The following is a 23570-nucleotide window of genomic DNA, read 5'->3' as shown; positions in this document are numbered from 1 at the left end:
AAAAAAGAAAAACCAACCAAACAAAAACACTCTTCAGCAGCAGACCCTGGAGACAATTATGTCAGAAGATCTAGGAACCTTCAGAAGCAGGGACAAAGCACGTAACGCTAGTACAGACTGCACTACACACCCCAGCTGACCAGCTCCTTCCCTGGGGCAGCATGCCCAGGTTCCTCTGGTGGCATCCCAGCCAGAGCTCTGCGGTCCTGCTCTCAAGCCTCTTCTGATCAGGGCATGAAAGCCTTCACCGTCACCTGGGGAACCTTTGTGAAGTCACCAGCACCAAGCTCTAGAGCCCAGGTCTGCAAGGAACTGTCACGGATGAGTGCTTAAGCCGCTTAAAAAAAATCACCATCAAAGATATTTGCAAATAGTGATTTTAATAGAAATATATAAAAGTGTGGTTTAACAGAGTACGATGGCAAGGTTCACTCCATTACTTATTAAATGAATGGGGGGGGGGGGGAGAGAGAGAGAGAGAGAGAGAGAGAGAGAGAGAGAGAGAGAGAGAGAGAGAGAGAGAGAGAGAGAGAGAGAAAGTTGAGTTTGAGGAAAATACAAGGAGGAAAAGGAGGATTATATATGTTTAGCAACAGTTTAAGGTTTGTTTGCAGCAAAGAGAGAATCGCAAGATTTAGCAATAACTAAATTAATCTAGCATCTATGAAGTGATTAAATTAGGTTTACTACAATATTTATATCACACACACAACAGGCCCAAGTACTCATTATACGTGCAGTTAAAGGTACCAATAAGAACTCCCCCCCGCTTAGCAAAATACTCACTTTAAATGACTGTCTCAACAGGCAAGGGTCGTATCTTGAGGAGCAAGGAGCGCCAGAGACCAGCTCAAGTTCACTGCTCCGAGAGGCGTCCCACTCGGAGGGAGATTCTGGTGCAGCCCGCTGCGGTCCAGAAGAGCTCAAAGGGTCTCAACTTGGCACCGCTGTTCATAGGGTCATGAGATGACTGACTTTAGGCATCAGTAAATTTCCCTTCTACTTTCACAGCCCGTGTTGAAGATTACTAAAGTTCTCAAAAATTCCAGTGATGCTGGTACAGATCTTCCTGAGTTACAGCCTAGACAAGACAGGCCCCAAAGCTGCCAGATGGCGATGAGTACAGGAAAAAAATACATTACAAGGTTGTCAGGGCTGCCTCCCTGGTACAGATAGTGCTGCTCCCACTTCAGCCACCTAAGTTTTGATACAGTCAAGGGATGCTTAACCGCCAAACTTGTTACACAAAGGCCAAGTTTTGACGGGAGTTACTGAGACTGTAAAGCAGCTTCGCTTCCCATGCTCTGCCAGGTGCACAAGAAGAAAAGGCTGGGGCAGGGGAATGCACCACCACAGGAACGTGGCTGGGCCTGTTCCAGACAACCAATAGCTAAGGTCAGACCTTCCAATTCTCTAGCTGTTTGACCATGGTTAGATCAACAGGTAAATGGGCTATTAAGCAGCACTTCCCTCTTAGCTGTTAACATGTTAGCAGCCACATTACAGCTTCCACAACCAGCCACATAAATCTCTTTTCATAAAGCTTTCCAAATTCTGCTTTATAAGGAAGATGTCAAATACAGCTAGAGAGTCTTCTTAAAACGTATTTGCAATTGTTTTGGAAGAAAGGAGGAGAAAGATATACCAGAACAGAAAAGCAACCTTATATAGCAATGCTTCAAAACTCTGTAGGGGTCAGTAACTTCTTAACTCACATTAGGGGCCAGTACTTTTACAATGAGAAGTTTCTCAGCTGGAGCCTCAACTTTTATGTTCACACACCACCATAAGCAGTATTACCAGTTACTTACATGACAGTGTCAAAGATGTTTATCAACTATTTGAAAATAAAGTGACCACAAGTCACAATTTTTTTTACAGGTTCAGTATAAAGCATTTATTCAGTAGTATGCCTAAAGAAACAGGAACTTTAGTGGAAGTTTACAAAAATACAGCAGCATCTATCAGCAGGTAGCACTGACGGCAACATCAACCAGAAGTCTCAATAAGAGAGAAAAATCCAATGAATGCAGAGCACCAAGTAAATTTGGTGGGGGCAGGGGCGGAATTACGGGCAAGACAGAGACACCAAAGATTCCACTATTTCTCATTTGAGACTTTGTTTTTCCATTTCTAGGATTATGCCACCTACTCAACATCTGCTATTTTTAAAAACATGCTTAACAAGGAATATATCATTCTGTACATAATGATGGGCTGTACATAGAATGCTACTACGGATGACTTGAAATTGGAAGAACCAGAGCAGGCAACTGACACTCTTCAACAAGCAGACTGGAATACAGTCTCTGCAAAAAAATAGAAAGGTGTGCAATTTCTCAATCTAGGCAGTGCTTGGAGAAGATGCTACACGCCCAGGTGAACCATAATTGTGCTACTATGGCTATGCTTCTGCTTTACAAATTCTATTCTGATGTTGGTTCCTTCATGCCAGGCTTCTCATTCAACTGCTCTTTATCTGGAAGAAAAAGTGGATTGGTTAGCACGCTACAATATTCAACTAACTGACAGAAATACTGCTCCAAAAGTGTTTGGTGTATATTAAAAAAAAAGCATATATGAAATGGTTCTTCTAATTTTGACAATTGTTCCAAGTAAGGTAAAACCATCTACTATCAGTATAACCTTAATTTTAAGCAGAGGCTGAATTGCAGCAAGCCTTTGCACAAAGTATAAATCTCATTACTTCTTGAGACTAGCTGGTTGTGTTAAATTCCTAGTACTCCATTAAATACCACCCATTTTGGTGAAAGTCTTCTATATAACTATTATTGGCTCATTTTTATTAATGCATTTCAAAAGCTGGCCTCACATGTAACTAAAGACTGCACTACTGGTTAAACAAAGCTGACGCTTCTGTTGGAAATGGGGTGAGGGGGCAGGCAGACTGGAATGCAGGATATTTATTAATAATACTTTTTATTATGAAAGTATTACAGACTACGAACACTTGACTGACCTCTACAAAAGTTCCAATTACCTACAACACATTTCTAAATAGCCAAATTTTTCAGAGTAAACACACTATTTCAAACTAACTGTGAATTCTCAAAATTTAACTTCAGATTAATCCATTGCTAATGCACCTTAAGGCCTTTTTTTTTTTAATAGCTGCAGATTACCTTAGAAAGTCAGATGAGCACCTTTCCTCCTACTTGCAAGATGTTGATACAACTAAAGGAAACATGTTTCCTTTGCTTTTTTGTCTCATCTTCCATAAGGCATAAGCATACAAATAATCCGTCCCCCCATACTTACACAGCAGGGTTCGGCTATTCAGAGTAGGTTATTTATAGTAGTATACTCAGTTGCAAAATGGACAAAATCTAGTTGCTAAAGTACATGGACACTTACCCTTCAATTTATGTATTATGTCTAACGGGATTTCGTGTACCATTGATGCCATTTCCTCCAGATGCTGGCAGGATACCAGCAAAGATGACAGGGAATACTTTCTTTCACTAGGAGATATTGGCGATGGTATCTTAGTAACTTCTTCATCCAAGCAGAAGCATTCCAGAGGACTGCACAATTCACCTCTTTGTCTTTTTTCTGGTGCAAGACTTAGGTCTGACCTACAACATACAGATTCACCTCCATTATGTGTTTGATGCAGCTCCTCTTCACTTCTAAATGCAGTCTTTTTCAGTGCTTCATATGTGTTCTGAAAGGGCTGTTCATATTTTTTAATATCATCCTTATTTTTTGAACCATCTGTTACATACGCTTTGTCCATAATATCAAAATAAGACCCTGAGCTTGCAGATTTGTTGGAATCTATGTTATCAAGTTCTTCTGGAAATGTCTCATCCAGTATCCCCAACCAGTGATCTTGATGAGTGACAGGACTTAACTGTGGAGACACATTACGATGCAGCATCCCATCCATTAAGGAACTCCAAAAGTGGTCTGAAGGTAGAACATTTGTTCTACTATTGTTTTCTGAACAAGTATTTGGAATATTCATGCTCTTCTTTACATGTGGAAAAGTCTGTTCTTCTGTGTCTTCTACATAACTTTTATTCAAAACAATACATTTTAATTCCTCTTCTTCAGTCCTCTCACTCTCTTGCATTCCCGATGCTTCCAAAATTTCAGATTCAATATGACTTATCCTCATCTGCTCTTGAGGTCTAAATTCTGTATAACTTAATTGGGACTTCCTTTCTGACAAAGGAGGATCAATATCATGTACAAGAGATGCATGGGTAGAGCACACGAATCTAGAGTCTTCCGCCTTCTGCATTACAGGGCCAGCATCCATTGGAGCTTCTTCTATCACTACTTCAGCTGGGACCAGCTCTATGTCTGATGAGGCCTCAGTCTGAATAGCTTTTCTCCATGAGCTTCTAATTTCAGTAACTAAATGGAACAAACCAAGGTAAAATTTTAGTACTTTCATACTCTCAACCAATGTTTTTCTTCTGTCCCTTCAGTACATAAGCAACCCAAGAAGGAAGACATATAGCCGCTTTATATTGTTTATGCTTAGTTTTTTTCCTCTACACGAAGGGGATTCTACACAGAGGGTGGAAAAAAAAATCTATGTTAAATGAAATTCACCGTATTCACATCTTATTACGCCTACATCTTATTAGGCCTACTATATTGTGTTACAGTGTGAGCCAATAGGATAACTTGCAGCTTCACTGAAATAATTATCTTTTTCTTCTTGTGTAACATGTACAATGTCAATGAACCAATCACATTTCTAATCAATGAGTATTATAAAAACAGAGTTTTAGACTTACGCAGATTTTCTGGAGTTCGGGGAATTTCTTTCCTTGTTAAAAATGGGTTAAAAGCCATTGAGCTAATGAGATCTTCTAATGCCATTTCTTTTCCTTCGCTACTCTGGGGCGACTCAGATATCACTGTTTTTGCAACCTGTAGGATGTTAGAGAAGGGCAAATCCTGAGAAAACAAAATTATAACCTCTTTATCTCTGTCAGTTACTGCTCAAAATAAATCCCATTCTCCCAATGATCTGAAGAGTCTGGAATCTCCTGACTCTTCTTCTGTCATTTACTACTTAGCCTCACAATGACCACAGTGTCCTACAAACAGAAAATGAAGATATGGGACTGAAATCAGAATTCAGTTCTAAGTTCCCTCATCATCTATGAATCCATCTTTAAAATAAGAAAACATGCTCAGGTGGAATATATTTAAGACACTAGTCAAAAACTGCATAAGCATGAAGACTAGAGCTATATTTACATAAATAAAACATTTTAGCAGATGAAAAATAACTGTACCATTTCAGTGAAAGATGCAATTTACTTTCCAAATGAAGCTGTGACACTTTTCACAGTAAATCTTGTGAAGGAATTTCTCAGTTAAATCTTAAATAAAATACCTAAGAAAGGAAATACTTAAATTGCTGCTTAGAATTCCCAAGCCCCTGTTAAATATTTAACTTGCATAACTTCAGAAACAAAAATGACTGTTGAATTCTTAATATATGCAGTGGTTCAGAGATTAAAGTATGAGAGGTGATAAAAATCATACCATGGTTCTACTGAAAGTGCTATTCACTTCACCATGATTTATAAGTACGATAACTGCACGAGCTCCATATTTTCAGGGTGTACTTAATTGGCCAGTGACACTGATTAAAACTTAGTGACACTGATTACTATCTAGCAGAAAAAAGTTACTTTTGATGTATGAGGATTTCAAGAGGCATTTTATGATATAATTAGTAATTTGTTCTCTGAACTTAATGACCATTTATTTAAAAACAAACAAACAAAAAAATTTAAAAATAACTTTTCCTAACCTCTTCAGCCAGTTCATCTCTGGCTTTCTCAAGAGGATCTTCTTTTTTGACAGGAGACTCTGTCTGGATAACATGATCACCTGCATTCTCCCTCATTTCTGAAGTGGCAGACTCATCCTTTCCATTCTTTAAGATCTTTGGAGGCACAGGCTTTTTTTCCCCCTTGCAAGTTTCAATATGCAAGTTCTAGAGCAATACACAGGAAGCATTAGAAGTTTTAAACTCAGGCATCAGAAAGTTAACATGAACAAACTGTTGTAATGGCCTTAGTGTTTAGTCAATAAAAGTATTTCAGTCTTAAATTCTAACTAAACACAAAATATTTTTACAGTTTTATTTAAAGTAGGACATAGGTAGTGGCCAGGATAGGGTGTTGAATAGAACATAGATGACTCATCTGCAACTACCCTGAACACACTGCAGTGAACAATTCTGCAATGGACAACTGTATATCCAAGTTGCTTTTAGGCCACATTTTAACACTTAAGTTCACACACAACTTAAAGAAACATCAAAGTCTGACCACTGCTTACACCAAAAAGTGTTTCACCAAGCAGGGTATCAGTGACATATTGCATGCTGTACTGGAAGTCAGGTGCAAGTGCACCTACTTCCTACTGTCCTTTCCTAAAGTTTAATGAAGTCCCTGGTAGCTAGCTTTTACAGTTTTACAGGACTGATTCAAATACTACTTAAAAAAAAAAAAAAACCGCAACCATCCCCCCGAAATACTAAGTCTAGGCTTCAATCAATGTAAAAAGCAAACAGCATAAGTTTAACTTTTTTGACAGGTACGAAATTACTGAAGAATAACCTTTTCAATTAACATGTCTTTGTTTTCACACGCTTTTGACAACTCCAAAGGTTCTGAAGAGATCCTTGGCAGTGGGAAGTGGGGTTACAAAAAAAAAAAAAAAAAAGAGGTTTTAGAGACAAATTAAACAAGCCGCATGCAAGTCTTAGTACAAGGCCATTACATATGTGCGCCCCGTATCTGTCCGTTACGATTTCCCTCAATTCGTCCCGGTCATCAGAAGGCAATTTTACTATAGGGAGAACATGTGACAATTAGAGCAGATTTAGCCCTAGTTGTGTATCAGCCTCCCAAAGCTAATAAATTATGAAACTTTTCCCTTTGATTCCCTTCCTTTTCTGTTTGGTATTTTGTGATACATTTTGTAAACAAGACTTCTCTATTCTGCAAGCAACAACTTAGCCCTACTTAACAAGAACCAAAATATCAGGGCATTGCCAACATTATTCTCATCCTAAATCCAAAACACATCACTATACCAGCTACTAGGAAGAAAATTAACTCTATCCCAGCTGAAACCAGGACAAAGGTACAGTCCTCACATGTTACGGAAAACACATTAAAACGTTAATATTTGCTGTTATTTGTCTTTAGAATCAGAAGATGACAAAAATCCATGCTTTATGAAGTCACTGAGAGAAATCCAGGCTTTAGTTGTTAACTACTTGGACAACTTTTGAGACTTATATGCAACTACATCTACTGATGTCTAAGTATAGGACAGCCTTCCTTTGCTAACTCACTTTCTCCCCTAGTGGGCAACTTTGAAGTATCTGTAGGAGTCATATTATGAAATACAGTGTTATTCAAAACGCCATGAAACCTTCATGGACTAAGTAAATGGCAAACAAGACAAAACTTTTTAGAATACCATTGTTTTGTGTTCTATCCTTTACTGGAACTGTAGTAAGACAAGCTATGGAACAAAGTCAGCTTAGAAAATTCATGAAAAAAGCCTTGTTGAGAAGGTTTAGCACAGTAATTCTGCTTGGGAGTCAGGGGGTTTTGTTTTGGTTCAGTTTCAGTTGGTTTGGGTTTGTTTTTTTTTAAACACAAAAGAAGGACTCCTGTGAATGTCTGTTCTTTTATTCTCAGGGTATACTGAACATATATGCCTACCTCAAACCAGCCTAAGAAATAGAATTCTCTGTTTTCTCCACCTGCCTCTTAAAACTTGAAAGAACATAGTTAAAAAGTGAGATAGAAACCTTGCAACTTAGAATCATAGAATCATTAAGGTTGGAAAAGACCCTTAAGATCTTCGAGTCCAACTGTTAACCTATCACTGCCAAGTCCACCACTAAACCATGTCCTTAAGCACCACATCTATCCGTCTTTTAAATACTTCCAGGGATGGAGACTCATCCACTTCCCTGGGCAGCCTGTTCCAATGCCTGACTACCCTTTCGGTGAAGAACTTTTTCCTAATGTCCAACCTAAACTTCCCCTGGCACAGCTTGAGGCCATTTCCTCTCATCCTATCACTTGTTACTAGGGAGAAGAGACCGACCCCCACCTCACTACAACCTCCTTTCAGGTAGTTGTAGAGAGCAACAAGGTCTCCCCTCAGCCTCCTCCAGACTAAACAACCCCAGCTCCCTCAGCCACTCCTCATAAGACTTGTGCTCTAGACCCTTCACCAACTTCGTTGCCCTCCTCTGGACTCGCTCCAGCACCTCGATGTCCTTCTTGTAGTGAGGGGCCCAAAACTGAACACAGTACTCGAGGTGCGGCCTCACCAGTGCCCAGCACAGGGGCACTATGACCTCCCTGGTCCTGCTGGCCACACTATTCCTGATATAAGGAATATGCAAATCCTATTCAGGATGTGAATTATCTTAATCATTAAATGATCTTGATCATGAAAACGCACATCCTATCCAGCAGCAATCAGTTGATCAATCGGTCACCAGCTGGAGAAAGCGGCAGTTACTTTAGGACTATCTTGCTAAATCAGGTGGATGTGACATGTAAAGAGTGGGCTACTGAAGTATTCCACTAAGGATCAAGAGATGCGATATATTCAACTCCAACAAGTATATTTCTGTTTTTTTCCTCACTGCTTTTTTATCAATTTCTCATTAACATCATACCATCTGGGTGGTGGTGTTGACTTCTCCATCATAGTTTCCAGTGCCTCATCATCTTTCTCATAACGTATTCCAGAAACAGAGTCATAAACATCTAGAAAAGTAAGTCAAGAGTTTTCTTATTGCTTCCATTTTTTTTGCTCAGGCCTCTCAGGTGACATAAGTGACTCAGACCACTTCTGTAGACTATTCACAGGATGGGCTTTATGAATACTTCAAGAAAAAGAAATTAATACATAAGCAGGACAGTGAAATCCTTTTGCTCAGGTACCACCTGCAACCACAGATGCCACTAGCAGCCAGCACCTATTTATGCCGTTCCTGAACGCATGTTCGAGAGGCATGATTCTATCTGCTGCCCTGCACATATCAATCATACATTCCACCTTCCTTCAAACTACAGTCCCAGCCACATGTCATCATTATCCCCTCCTCTTCACATATGCATCAATTGTGTGGCACATCAATTCCACAAAGCAAAATTCCACTCACATTTTCCCCACCGTCTTCACCTGCATTTATCAATAAATATCTATGTGGACATATTCATCCCTCTGATCAACACTGCCTCAGTCCAAGCAAGGCAAGGCACGCTGTAAGGAAATGTTTTGCAATATTACCAGAGGTACATGTACCTCAGCTCAGGACTCTCTAGAAAAATATCTGTCTATTTTGGCACATCATTTGGATAAACAGCCAAAGTTTAATCTCATTAGTTCTCTCCTAACCCTGAATTTCAGCTTCTACAAACATAAATGGCATTTCCTTTTGTACGCGCCTCAAGAACACCTCCAAAACCCAAGCTCACTTCAAGAAGTTAGGTGAGGTTAACACTTTTTTTTAGAGCTTACAATGTTAACAGGCAGAAAGTTAGTTCTCTTAGTGGCTGGATTCTCAGATCAAGCATCTTAGCCATGGACTAGAGAGAATGCCACAGATACCAGTTTGTCTCAAGCTTTCTGATACCACCAGAAGCTCACAGCATTATTGCACAGTGATTTAATCTTTGAAAATTTTAAGGCAAATGACCGTCTATTTGCAATTCTGCAGCCTTTGCTTTGCAGCTTCTAGTCTTACACCTACATACCCTCAGACTGCTGGAGCAGTGCTTTCACCTTTGTAACCAAAAGAATCTTCTCCCTATTGCTTTGCAGCTTGAAATTCCAACACACGTCTGCTGTGACATTTTTCCTAAAAGGGGCTGCAAATAACATATGATTCAAGCTGTCTTTCCCCTCCTTTTCCACCCTTGCTTTGTAGCTTCTAATTTACAACTCTATACTAGGGACAGTCAACGCTTGGTCAATAACCACTACCCAGTAAAATACAATCAGCTCATCAGCCAATTAGCGTGTGTAACATTCGTGTGTGATCAAAGTGAGCTCTGATCAGCACTGTTAACCTAATGACTGAAAGCAACCAACACAGAGACCAAGTAAGGCCCTGGTCAAATGGCACAGTTACTGTGGAGTAAGTATGTCAGAATGCACCAGGGAAAGATACTTACCAGGGAGGACACCTTAAATTTCTTCTCCCAGCTGGCCAATGGGAAAAGTTTTATCTTCTTTCTCTCCTGCTTATTACTCCTCCAACCTAAAGCAACTTCTACTGTTAGAGTGAATGTATTCTCTAGAACCCATGAATGAATCTTTGTACATGGAAATCTGTCTCAACATCCTTCATGTAAGAAAAACAAAACACCAAACAGCGCCAGTATTGTTTTTTTGCCATATCAAAAACTTCAGAGAATCTCTGAGATATGACAAGGTTAAAAAATTGTAAGGCAATTGTGGCAAGGAGTCACTCAGAACCAGATTATCAGAGACTATCAAAGATACTCACAAACACAAGCAGGGAGTCTTTTTCTAAGTAATTTCTAACGGTTGTGGCAGCGGGGAGAAGGAAAAGAAGCTTCTCCTGTTCACCCACCTGAACATGATACTAGTTGTTGACAAATGACACTAATGTCGTCGTCATTATCTTCTTCTTCTGCAAGACCAGAAGAATCGGGTGACGAAGCTCTTAACAGACAAAATGGCTTTCAAAAGAAAAAAGAAGTTACACAAGCAGGCTGAAAAAAATCTACATATCAACAGCAATTAACCGACAATTATTTACAACAACTTTTCTGCAAACCAGCTGTCAGACTCAAGGTGAAACTCTTCCTTTCTCTGATGGGTAGCTAGGCAAGGGTATAACCTCAGATCCCTGTATCAATGTGAGCATCAGAATGGAACTTATCATTCATTCATCAGCCAGATCACTTTAAAAGGGAAAAACATAACTCAGCAGATGTTCAGACTGACAGCACACGAAAGCTCAATTTCCATGTGGGGGATGGACATGGACAAAACCAAAACCTATCAGCTCGCTCTTATGCTGATCTACTGTCTTGACAAGATGGTTCCATCACCCATCTCAAATAAAGACACCAGCTGTCATTAAGAAAGACTACTTCATAAAGCAATTTCTGCTATATTGTACTATCTGATTCCCTAAGCTTACATAAAAAGGTTAAGTGTTGCAATAGAACACACCAGCTTAGATGTACATCCTCTCTCATCTTCACCCTTTCTCTTCCCCAGAATCAGACAAATTGAACACTACTTACTGGATCCTGATCTAAGATTAAATTAAAAAGGCACGGGCCAAGAAAGCTTTTCCACTTCTCTTCCCAGTCTTCCTGTTTTCTAGAAATAGATCCACTTGTTGACACGCAATGCTCTTGCTCTATTGTTAGCCTGTAACATACAAGCATGGAAAATGAACGTAACACATCTGTCAGTGGAGATAACAATTAAGCATAAAGATGGAGAGTATTATGTGTTCCCCTTATCCTGCAAAACCTTTGATATGTATGAACTTATTCATGCATTTGTGCATGCACTAAGAACTAACTGAAATTCGCAGCCTAAAAAGCAGCTGCTAGGTAGTCTTCATGTTTCTTACAGTAGAATTGGAAGAACTGTACTAAAATACATACGCACAATGAGATACAGGCTTAAACTTTCCCTAAGCCAGTTTCAGATAAAGTTTTAAAATCCGAGAACTGATTAACATAACAAGGAAATAAAAAATCAGATCAGCTAGCAAATGAGGTCCTCAGGAACAAAGCCTAAAATACTAATGAAGCAAGGGCAAAAAGCTGAAGTTACCGAGAAGAATCTCAGTTAAAATTTACATAGGTACTCAAGACAAATGTGAATTTCCCAGAGGCAAAGGAAAAAGATTGAACCAACATGTTCTTGCTATAAATGATATTCTTTTAGAAGAGACTCCAATGTACGAAGCCATGGTCCTTAGACTAAAGAACAAGGAACCAGAGAAAATTTCCAGACAATTACCTCTTTGCTGCCAAATCCTGTAGTATTTTATTGCAGAGCGTAATTCTATTCTCAATGACATGAAGGTCTTCAAATTCATATTGACAATGTTCATCCCTCAATGTCCTCAGGGCTTCATTTAATAACTGAATGACTGTTAAGAAATTCAGCTTTTCAGCTTCATATACATTTCCTGTGCAAAGCTGGAAGTACAGCAAGCAAGAAAAAAAAAACCACTAGTGAACAGCATCAGTATCAGAAAGTTATGTCTTCTGTAGTCTGAGCAGGGATACAAAGTTCCGCTTTGTGTTTTGATTCGGCTCCTGATTGTTTCAGTTTTCAAAAAACACACTCTAGATTTAAGCCTCAGGTTTATTTTCTAGAATCAGCTGCTTGAATGCAGCCCATAAAGCAATACAAACTAAGAAAACTTCAACTAATGAGGTATTCTGTTTAACCACTGCCCCAAAAGATGTGGCAGGCCTAAAGAGCACCATATACTACACACTGGAAACAAAAGCCCATTAGTTAAAGCAACAGTTAAACTGGTCAACTGTTTAATGTCTAAACAGCAAAAAAATCAACTACTAATCAGGCATACCAATGCAGTTATTGAACTTAAAAAGTTAATGGTTGAAACATAACCAATACAAAACAGCAGCATAATCATAGCAAACTTTTACATACAAATTACACATATTTTCTCTATTCTTGAGCAATCATCTCTTACCATCTGTGAAGTACTGTGAAGTACTGCACATCTGTAAAGTTGTTTTTTTTTTTAAAGGTATCTAATTACACCCCTGGGGACAAAAAACAAAAACAAAAACAAAACCACCTACAGTTTAGCAAGAAGGACAAAACTTACAAAACTTACTTACTTGGTGTATGTCATTTTCAACTCTGTGAAGCAACAGCTGTGGAACACTGAAAACAACATTAGTTCCGTCTAAAATGTACTGACCAACACAATCTTCAAGTAGGTGAAGTACAGAATCCACAACTTCCTTTTCCTTTTTCAGAGATGTAAGCATTCCCATTATAAGTGTCCACATACTGCGGACCTTAATAGGCAAGAAGGACAAAAATGCCACGTTAAAATGTTTGCCACCTATAATGACAGGGTAAAACAGCATAAAGGGAGATGAAGGGGCTAGCATAATCACAGGTAGACAAGTGGAAATAACAGTATCTGAGAGCAAGTGCTGAAATACAGTACACTGCCACAACAGGAAAAAAATGCTCACCTTTTGAATTCGCTCAGTTTTGTCATTTTTGTTTTGGTCATTTTGTTTCATCCTATATGCACATGCAAAACAAAAGTTCAAGTGGACTACAATGAAATTATAGTTCATATTTCATAAAATTGAGTAAGAAATTGATTTTGTATATGCTAACTTAGTTACAAGGAAAAACACTTACTTGCAAGACTGTATCTGCAGGACTGCATATTCAGACTTTATCTGGTTTATTTCTTTAATTAAAAGCCTAGGAAAAAAGTTAAGTTACCACAGATTTTTAAAAAAAAATCCAAGTTTCTACTCTGCTATTCTCAGAATTCCTTACAATCACTAACCAATCATGCTCAATCTTTCAAAATCTGCAAACTGAGGCAGTTTTGGAAGGCGGGTCGGGGCGGGGGGCGGGGGAGGATTATCCTTGACTTCCTCACCATGACTTTGTGCAGAAAGACAGCCAGGAAAGCCAGTAAGATATTTGAAAATTAAGCAATTAAGCTGTCGCTTATTCTATATTCTATTGCAATGGAACAGCTTTTCTTAGACACAAGAACAACAATGAAGTTACTAGAAATGTACTTTATCAATATAAACCTCCAAATATATTGAGCAATTATACCCAAATCCCACAGTTCCAAACAAACAGAGAACAGAATACTGGAGTACAAGCAGCTGGACCACCAAAGCTCTTTTACCAAAGCCAAAGTGCTTTTATTAAATTTTTAAGCATGTAAAAACACAGTGGCGTGATTTTCAGAAACACTGAATCATGCTGAATTCTAAAGGATCTTCAGAGTTCTGATGCCTTGCTGAGAATGAAAAAACTAGACAGAACTACATTTTTGAAGGGTACCACTCACAAGGTAAGCAAGAGCACTAACACTTCCCAAGCAGGGTGAGAGGAGATACAGAATTACAGAAATTAGAGAAGTTTAGGAGACTTTGACCTCTGGAAATTATATTGTTGAGCCTTCTATTGAAAGCAGAGCCTTCAATTATGTTACTCATGGCCCTGTCAAGCCAAGTCTTGAATGTTTCCAGTAAGGAATATTCCACCACTTTTCTGGCCAACCTATTCCAGTGTTTAGTTGTTCTCACATGAGATTTTTTTTGATTTTTTTTTTTCATCCAGATGGAGTTTTCCCTTAAGCACCTTGGGCCTGTCGCCTCTTGTCCTGTCACCATACATCCTTGTGAAAAGAGTAGCTCCATCTTCTCTACAACTACATCTTAGAAACTGGAAGATTGTGATTAAACCCCTGAGCTTTGTCTTCCTCAGGTTAAACAAAGCCAATTTCTACAGCTTTTACTCATATGTGTCAAGTTGGAGGCTGGTGCCAGCAGCGGAATTTTGGGTTTTTCGACCATGGGGCAGTTTACATGGCACCAGGCCTGCTGGAGACAGATGGGGTTCACCTGTTGCAAAGGGGGAAAAGGATCCCGGCCCAGGAGTTAGCTGGCCTCGCTGAGAGAGCTTTAAACTAGATGCGAAGGGGGAAGGGCATAAAACCAAGCTTGCTAGGGATGAGCCGAGGGGTGGCATGCCTGTGTTGGTGAAGAGATCTATAGCCCAACTGAAGTGCATTTACACCAATGCACGCAGCATGGGCAATAAGCAGGAGGAGCTGGAAGCCACTGTGTGGCAGGAAAACTATGATGTGGTCGCCATCATGGAAACATGGTGGGATGACTCACACAACTGGAGTGCTGCAATGGACGGCTACAAGCTCTTTAGAAGGAACAGGCTAGGAAGGAGAGGGGGAGGAGTAGCCCTGTATGTTAGGGAGCATTTTGACTGTCTAGAGCTTAATGACAGTAATGATAAGGTTGAGTGCTTATGGGTAAAGATGAGAGGGAAGGCTAATAAGGCAGATATCCTGGTGGGAGTCTGTTACAGACCACCCAACCAGGACGAGGAAACAGATGAAGTATTCTACAAGTGGTTTGCTGAAGTCTCACAATCCCTAGCCCTTGTTCTCGTGAGAGACTTCAATTTACCAGATATCTGCTGGAAATACAACACAGCAGAGAGGAAGCAGTCTAGGAGGTTCCTGGAGTGTGTGGGAGGTAACTTCCTGACGCAGCCGGTAAGCGAGCCAGCCAGGGGAGGTGCCCCGCTGGACCTGCTGTTTATGAACAGAGAAGGCCTGGTGGGCGATGTGGTGGTCAGAGGCTGTCTTGGGCTCAGCGACCATGAAATGATAGAGTTTTCAATTCTAGAAGTAAGGAAGGGGGTCAGCAAGACTGCTACCCTGAACTTTAGAAGGGCAGACTTTGGGCTGTTCAGGAGTCTGGTTAACAGAGTTCCTTGGGAGGCAGTGCTGAAGGGCAAAGGAGTCCAGGAAGGCTGGACTTTATTCAAGAAGGAAATCTCAAAGGCACAGGAGCAGGCCGTCCCCATGTGCTGCAAGTTGAGCAGGCAGGGGAGAAGACCGGCCTGGCTGAACAGGGAGCTTTGGCTGGAACTCAGGAAAAAACGGAGAGCATACCACCTTTGGAAGAAGGGGCAGGTGACTCAGGAAGACTACCAGGATGTTGTGAGGATATGCAGGGAGCAGATCAGAAAGGTGAAGGCACAGCTGGAACTTAAACTGGCCACCACCGTTAAAGACAACAAAAAAAGTTTTTATAAATATGTCAGTGACAAAAGGAGGGCCAGGGAGAATCTCCCTCCTTTGTTGGATGCAGAAGGTAACCTTGCCACGAAGGATGAGGAGAAAGCAGAGGTACTTAATGCCTTCTTTGCCTCAGTCTTTAATAGCCAAGCTAGTCATCCTCGGGTTTTTCAGGCCCCTGAGCTGGGAGATGGAGATAGGATGCAGAGTGAAGTCCCAGTTGTCGAAGAGGTGGCAGTCGCTGACCTGCTCCTCCACCTGGATGCGCACAAGTCCATGGGGCCAGACGGGATCCACCCGAGGATACTGAGGGAGCTGGCAGAGGAGCTGGCCAAGCCACTCTCCATCATTTATCAGCAGTCCTGGTCAACCGGGGAGGTTCCAGATGACTGGAAGCTAGCAAACGTGACGCCCCTCTACAAGAAGGGTCGGAAGGAGGATCTGGGGAACTACAGGCCTGTCAGCCTGACCTTGGCGCCGGGGAAGGTCATGGAGCAGATCATCTTGAGTGCCATTATGCAGCAAGTGCGGGACAACCGAGGGATCAGGCCCAGCCAGCATGGGTTTATGAAAGGGAGGTCCTGTTTCACTAACCTGGTCTCCTTCTATGACAAGGTGACCCGCTTAGTGGATGAGGAGAAGGCTGTGGATGTTGTCTACTTGGACTTTAGGAAGGCCTTTGACACTGGCTCCCACAGCATTCTCCTGGAGAAGCTGGCTGCTCACGGCTTGGATGGGTGCACTCTGCGCTGGGTTAAAAACTGGCTGGACGGCCGAGCCCGGAGAGTGGTGGTGAATGGAGTCAAATCCAGTTGGCGGCCGGTCACGAGTGGTGTTCCCCAGGGCTCAGTACTGGGGCCGGTCCTGTTCAACATCTTCACTGATGATCTGGATGAGGGGATCGAGCGCACCCTCAGTAAGTCTGCAGATGACACCAAGTTGGGTGGAAGTGTTGATCTGCTGGAGGGTAGGAAGGCCCTGCAGAGGGACCTGGACAGGCTGGACTGATGGGCTGGGGCCAACTGTATGAGGTTCAACAAGGCTAAGTGCCGGGTCCTGCACTTCGGTCACAACAACCCCATGCAACGCTACAGGCTGGGGGAGGAGTGGCTGGAGAGCTGTCTGTCGGAAAAGGACCTGGGGGTGTTGGTTGACAGCCGCCTGAACATGAGCCAGCAGGGTGCTCAGGTGGCCAAGAGGGCCAATGGCATCCTGGCCTGTGTCAAGAATAGCGTGGCCAGCAGGACCAGGGAGGTGATAGTGCCCCTGTACTCGGCACTGGTGAGGCTGCACCTCGAGTACTGTGTTCAGTTTTGGGCCCCTCACTACAAGAAGGACATCCAGGTGCTGGAGCGAGTCCAAAGAAGGGCAACGAAACTGGTGAAGGGTCTAGAGCACAAGTTTTATGAGGAGCGGCTGAGGGAACTGGGGTTGTTTAGTCTGGAGAAGAGGAGGCTGAGGGGAGACCTTGTTGCTCTCTACAACTACCTGAAAGGAGGTTGTAGTGAGGTGGGGGTCGGTCTCTTCTCCCTAGTAACGAGTGATAGGACGAGAGGAAACGGCCTCAAGCTGCACCAGGGGAGGTTTAGGTTAGATACTAGGAAAAACTTCTTCACCGAAAGGGTGGTCAGGCATTGGAACAGGCTGCCCAGGGAAGTGGTTGAGTCTCCATCCCTGGACGTATTTAAAGAACAGATAGATGTGGTGCTCGAGGACATGGTATAGGTGGACTTGGCAGTGATAGGTTAACAGTTGGACTCGATGATCTTAAGGGTCCTTTCCAACCTTGACGATTCTATGATTCTCCAACCCTCTAATCATTGTGGTCCTCTGCTAGAACCTCTCGTATTTTTCAGTCTCTCCCCTCAACTGGGGGCACCAAAACTGAACACACAATATTCCAAGCGTGGCCTTAGAATTGCCAGATAGAGTGAAATCTCTTGATCTGTTGACTGTGCTCCTTTTCATACAGCCTAGGACGCTGCTGGTCTTCTTGGCTACCAGGGCACACTGCAGGACTTCACATTGATCTTTGTTAAAACTCGCGTAATTCTTGCTGGGCAAGTCTCCAAACCCAGCAAGGTCTCTTTGTGTAATGGCTCTTCATTCCAGTATATCTACCTTTCCTCACAGCTTGGCATCATCTGCAAGTTTGGTGGGTTTGCATTCAATCCTGTCATCCATATCCCTTACAAAGACAAGGAATAGTATAAGACCCAGGATCAGCCCCAGAGGAACTCCACTCATGATCAGCTACCAGTTAGACTCTGAGGCACTACCACCCTTGGAGCTCACCCTCTTAGCTAGCCTTCTATCTTTCCAAAGATGACAGAGTAGTTCTGAAACAATGCCAGGTAAGTATCTCTGGACCCTTGGATGCATTCCATCAGGTAGCAAAGGTTTGTGTATGTCCAGTTTCTACACATGAACCTCCGCTTTATCCTCTTCTACTATCAGTGGTTTGTTGCTTCTTTCATCATTGCTTCTTGGCACAGAGACTGGGCTACTGACCTTACCCATGAAGACTGAGGCAAAGAAGGCATTAGATATTTCAGCCTGTGACACTTGTAACTTAACTTACCATTTCATTTAGAAGCAGACCTAAACCCCCCATGTACTTCCACTTCCTAACAACATACCTATGGAAGCCTTTTTTTCAGGGACCTTTAGCTGAACTTCGTCAACTACATCACTAGACACCTGAGAAATATTTCTGTATTTATGTGTGGGAGTCAGTCCCCTTTTCCATATTCCATATGCTGCTGCTTTGGTTTCTGAGCTCTATCACTAGCTCACTGTTTTAACCAGGTTGGTTTCTTGTTATGCCTGCTTCTTTTTCCACTTACATGGATGGACCATGCTTGCATTTCAGCAAGGATCTCTGAAATCCTATCCTAGCACTCCTGAGCCCTTCTGCTTTCCACAGGGTACCGCCTAGCAGTTCCCTGGGCAAGTGGAAGTCTGCTCTTTTAAGTCCAGTGTCACTGTTCTTGTCTTCCTCATGTTCCATAGGATCTTAAGTTCTACAGTCTCGGCTGCAGCGACCATAAAGTTCCTGTTGGCAGTTACATCTCCAGTATAGTTTCTCTTACTTGCAAGCAGTGAGTTCAAAAGAGCACCACTCCTACTCAGCACACCCAGTAATTGCATTACAAAGTCATCCTCAATGCACTCCAGTTTCGCAGATTGCTAATGCACCACTGTACTGCTTTCCCAGCAAATACCAGTGTAAGCTGAAGTCCTCTACAAGACTCATGGCCTGCAGGTCTGAGGTGTGTTTGATTTGTTGAAGACTTCATATACCTTCCCCAGTATAGAGGAAGAGGTGTCTAGTAGACACTTACCATGAGGTCTCCCTTGATGCTAAACCCCCTGATCTGAAAGGCCTGAAACAGACTGGTCATCTTGTACGGAGGTATGGTACATGCGCTGAAACTGCTCTTTGGACTACGGTGCAACTCCTCCTCCTTTTCTGCCATTTACTAAACAGCTTGCAACTGTCCATGACAGTGCTCCAGTCCTGTAAACTATCCCACCCAAATTCTGTAAATTCCAATGATATGTAACTCTGTGCCTGCACAGAAAGTTCCAGTTATTCTTGTTTCTCACACTGGGAATGGTTTCCATACACAAGAATAAAGAATAGCATAATTTTTATGATATAATTAAGGATTATGTAAATAAAATGTGTCCCATGGTGATTAAGCAAAGACCAAATGTTTCATCCTGAGACAGCTATATTCCAAGATATGACCCTTCAGATGTCAAAAAAACCGTAGTGCTATACATGCAGAATACCCTGATCATTTTTAGTGCCTGAGTAACCATATCTTCCAAAATACAGCATCTCCTAAATGAAGAATTTCTTTAGACTACTATGCTTCACAAAAGACCCTACAAATAGTAGAACTGTAAATTAAAGGAGGTAAAGGGGGAAAAAATGGGGAGAAGCTCAACAGAACTCATCATGTAAAGCAGATGCAGTCTCCTCAAATCCTTTTAAAACACACACAAAGAAGTCAGCTTTTATGAAAAGTCTCCATTTCTTTAAATGCATTACTTACTGTGCTTTTTTCTTATATTCTTCAATAACAAAATCTTCCTTTTGAAAAATTTGCAGAAGTTTATTGTATGCGACTCTACGTCTTGCATCTGCCATGTACATATCTTCAGGGCTCAACCTCACAGCTTCAGCAAAAGGTATATCAGTGCCTAAATGAAAGTCAATGTTTGGATTAGATCATTCACTTTTAGCAAACAGACAACTTCCTAATCTACCTAGTTCGAACTGAAAGGCTCACAAATCAAGATGCCCATTTTACCAGGACTGAAATAGAGTATGCAGTGTACTGTCTTTTTTGCCAGTTCTTTCTGTTGTATAATTTTCATTCCCTCACTCTCACTCCCTTTCCCTATTCTTTAGGTCCCCTAAACAATACAAGATGCCTCGAATAGACAGTTCTGATCCTTCAGAATTCCTCAAGTTGTGAGAAAGAGTATATTATAGGGATCCAATACCTTTAGACCAAACCATTGCTTGTGTGGGTAATGGTGTACAGCATTACACAGATGAACTTTGGAGCAGGACCCATAAAGCAACAGAAAGCAAAACAATCTGCACTGTTCTATCAGCAGTAGCTCTATGCAAGTGCACAGAACCCTGTGAAAGATTTTGAACTGAGCAGCTGACTCAGAACTACTTAAAACTCTTGGCATATATTAAAGATTTGACAGATTCACTGTCAAACATGACAAATGAAGCATTTTTATTGTTATATTACAGCTTACCTACAGAGTTCCTTTTCATGTCCTCAATCATCACATGTCTTGCAAACTGATGGAATAGTTGAATAAATTTAGGACCACCAGGAGAAATAAGTGAAGAAGGTGTGATTCGTGGAAGACAGCTTTGGTCTTCATTCTAGAAAAGTTAAATTAGTTTTAAACGCAAAACTAATCTAAGACATAAAGCCTAAACAACAGCCATCAAACATTTAGCTGAGTATCAAAACACTGCAGCCTACTTGCTAGCAAGCTTGATGCAAAGCTAAACTACTTCGCCACCACAGCTGACATCTAGTCTAGTCAGCAGAAGAGACTAAAAGTTTTGGAATGTTCCCCCCACCATTCCTAGTTCTGTACGTAAGACAGTTTCAACGCAAAGACTGAAATCAGTGTTGGGTAAACATTAGAAATCTCTGCCCTCCTCACTCCTAACTGGTAATCCCTACCTTTGAAAAAAACATTCAAGTTTACTTTCATATTTTCTACAGAAGTCATTAATCAGTGTACTTTGTTTTAAAGATATTGCATTGTAGGCTTTCACCTTGTCCATTACTACTAAAAAATAAGTGTTCCAGTACCTAAAGACCTGATTTCTAGAACTATCATTAAAATAAAGGCAGCTTGAGAAGATAACATAATAACCAATGATACCTGAGCAATCAATTTTGGTTTATCTCTTTTCCTTTAGAAAGATCACCTTAAACTTCAGTCCCTTTCCCCATACATAAGGAAAGACTAAGGTTAAAAAAAGTTTTTCATGCACATGAAACCACTTTCAATTCCACCATGCCACAATTTTTTCCTCAAACAAGGTAAAACTGAATTCTTTGCTAAAACAACCTTATTTAAAACTCTTATTTGAAAGCACTACATATTCTCTCAAAAAAAGACTGAGGCCACAGAAACCAGTAGAACATCAATTTCCCTTCTTCATAATACTCACGGCAATATCTTTTAGCCACATACAGCACTGCTTCCTAAATTCAGGATTTGAGAAGGTTGCTAATGGAAAGGAACAGTGCCTTTCCGTTTAAAAAGGATGTGGGAAAAGAAGAAAAAAAAAAAAAGAAAAAGTAATTTCAAAACATGTTCAAATATTCAGTTACCTAATTAGCCATTATAAGAACAAGACTACAACAAAGACTTCTTAGTGATGCCTCCTGGACAAGCCAGAAAATGCTATAGCCTAGACCAAGCTATATAGCCTAGACCAAGAATAGCTAAAAGTTTGTTAAATGACAAGGTTTTCTTACCATAAGAAGTTAATTACAGACTATTTCAGAGACAGATTTGTCTGCAGCTCTTTTTAACTCAGGAGAAGGGAAAAGGGGGAAAAAAAGGGGTCAGAACGCTGTCAATTTTCATATCACTGGTCTTGCTCCAGCTGTTTCTTTAATGTGGAAGCTAAAATAGCTCAGCTATACAAGGAAAAACATTAAGGAGGATGGGGTTCTTGCCATGTTGAAGGTCCTGGCAGCAATCTGTAACTGGGAAATGTTACTCACTATTTGCTCAGGGAAATGAACGGGAAAGGTAGATTACTTTGCAGCTATGAAAGTTCCTACCCAACTCGCCAAGTTACAGATACTATCAGAAACAACTTTAATTAAGGCAAGTTTTCTGATAAGTTACAGAGTTGTGATCAAGAGGAAACAAATTCTCTGACTGTATGTTTTTTCCACAGCATTCCCCAAGAGACCACTTTTTCCCCGCCCTCAGCAACTGCATAAACCATATTCTTGATTACGTGCACAGCAGTAACCTCACAAGCCAAACACTTACCTGAAAGTTTTTGCTGCGCGGCGCTTATCCAGCTTAGCAAACAAGAAGAGGGCAATGGCATGAAATGCACCGCTGTTTGGTTTATCAAACATATTCCTAATACACAAATAAACAGCTACATCAGAAGTAGTCAGGATGCCGAATTAAGATAGCACTTTTACCGGTCGCTTAAGATTACAAAATACTACTTTATATTAAAGTGTTATAAGTTATACATTGAATGCTTTATTTTCTGCATGGTTGAAAATATACATCCTCCAGCCTATTTAACAAAGTTGAAATAATTTCGGTGAGAGCGTTTTCTCTCAAGTGTTCAAACCAAGAGGTACCGAGCCGATCCGCTCACTTTCTCCATAGGACTGTACGGGATGCATCAATCGGAGAGCAAGAGTTATTACTGGTTCTGGGTTTCATTTCTCCAGACATGGGTCACACAGATCACTACAGCAATCCAGGCATTTCCTCCGTGTTACCCACCGCCAAGGGCAGCGCGCCCCTCGGCGGCCACGGCAGGACCCCCGCCTTGAGGCGTGCGCTCCTGGGTGAAACCCAGGGCCTCGCTTGGGGGCTGGCGGCCGCCAAAGGGCGCCCCCCCCCCCCCCGCCCCGCCTCCACCTTCCCCTCCTTCCCCGGCCCCCCCTCGCACTTACGCTCCCAGTACCAAGTTCCTCTCGCCAGCCTCCGAGTCGAAGCCCAGGGCCAGCACATAGAGCCAGAGGTGGTCGCTCTTCCACCGGATGCTCATAGCGCCGACCAGCTCACGGAGCACTCCCCGAGGAAACCAGCTGGAGAGCGGCCGCCTAACGGCCGCCGAAGGCCGCGATCTTCCCCTCTCCCGCCAAACGCTCCCGCGCGCGGGCCCGCCTGCAGCAAGGACTAGCGCGGGCAGAGCTCCCGTCGGCCCCCGCGGTCAGCCGCGAGGCGGCGCAAGGCAGGCCGGGGGCGGCGCGCGGCCTCCCGGGAGGTGCAGTCCGGGCGGCCGCGGGCCGCCGGCGAGGCCTCGCGCACGCGCGCCGGCCGGGGCCGACGAGCAGGGCGGCCGCCCGCCATTTCGGGGGAGGCCGCGGGGTGGCGGCGGCTGGCGCGGCGCCCGAGCCGCCATGCCGAGGGGCCGCCGGAG

The 23570-nt window shown here is 42.1% G+C and overlaps 2 protein-coding genes and 1 non-coding gene across 6 annotated transcripts in view; all 3 read right to left on the bottom strand.

The window, feature by feature from the left end:
• Positions 1 to 920, bottom strand: part of SAXO1 (stabilizer of axonemal microtubules 1) — a 36651-nt gene extending 35731 nt beyond the window's left edge. Inside the window, exon 1 of the mRNA XM_009461149.2 lies at positions 787 to 920. The gene's annotated coding sequence lies outside the window, so the exon portion shown is untranslated. The remainder of the gene's footprint in view (positions 1 to 786) is intronic.
• Positions 508 to 23361, bottom strand: HAUS6 (HAUS augmin like complex subunit 6). 4 transcript variants are annotated; one of them, XM_087741366.1, is made up of 17 exons: positions 23101 to 23361; positions 22451 to 22546; positions 21612 to 21690; positions 20672 to 20804; positions 19948 to 20095; positions 13453 to 13518; positions 13278 to 13329; positions 12912 to 13094; positions 12052 to 12233; positions 11319 to 11448; positions 10637 to 10745; positions 8711 to 8801; positions 6618 to 6681; positions 5804 to 5989; positions 4773 to 4935; positions 3376 to 4383; positions 508 to 2479 (listed from the first exon to the last, which is right to left on the bottom strand). In XM_087741366.1, exons 1-17 carry the CDS (start codon positions 23193 to 23195, stop codon positions 2427 to 2429), a joined length of 2838 nt encoding a protein of 945 aa, XP_087597492.1. In that variant the 5' UTR covers positions 23196 to 23361; the 3' UTR covers positions 508 to 2426. The 4 variants fall into 4 exon arrangements, with proteins under 4 accessions (XP_087597492.1, XP_087597494.1, XP_087597495.1 ...); XM_087741368.1 differs by having other exon boundaries at positions 23112 to 23297; XM_087741367.1 differs by having other exon boundaries at positions 509 to 2479; positions 4773 to 4908; positions 23101 to 23360.
• On the bottom strand, positions 6781 to 6910 carry LOC148050579 (small Cajal body-specific RNA 8). Its single transcript, XR_015701153.1, has one exon.
• Positions 23362 to 23570: the final 209 nt, after the last annotated feature.

The sequence above is a fragment of the Nipponia nippon genome, unplaced genomic scaffold (genome assembly GCF_047370975.1).
Source record: "Nipponia nippon isolate SJK-2023a ecotype South Korea unplaced genomic scaffold, ASM4737097v1 scaffold_8, whole genome shotgun sequence".
In the NCBI taxonomy this organism is placed as follows: Eukaryota; Metazoa; Chordata; class Aves; order Pelecaniformes; family Threskiornithidae; genus Nipponia; species Nipponia nippon.
The sequence above is the reverse complement of the archived record's forward strand: the minus strand, read 5'-3'. Positions and strand labels throughout refer to the sequence as shown.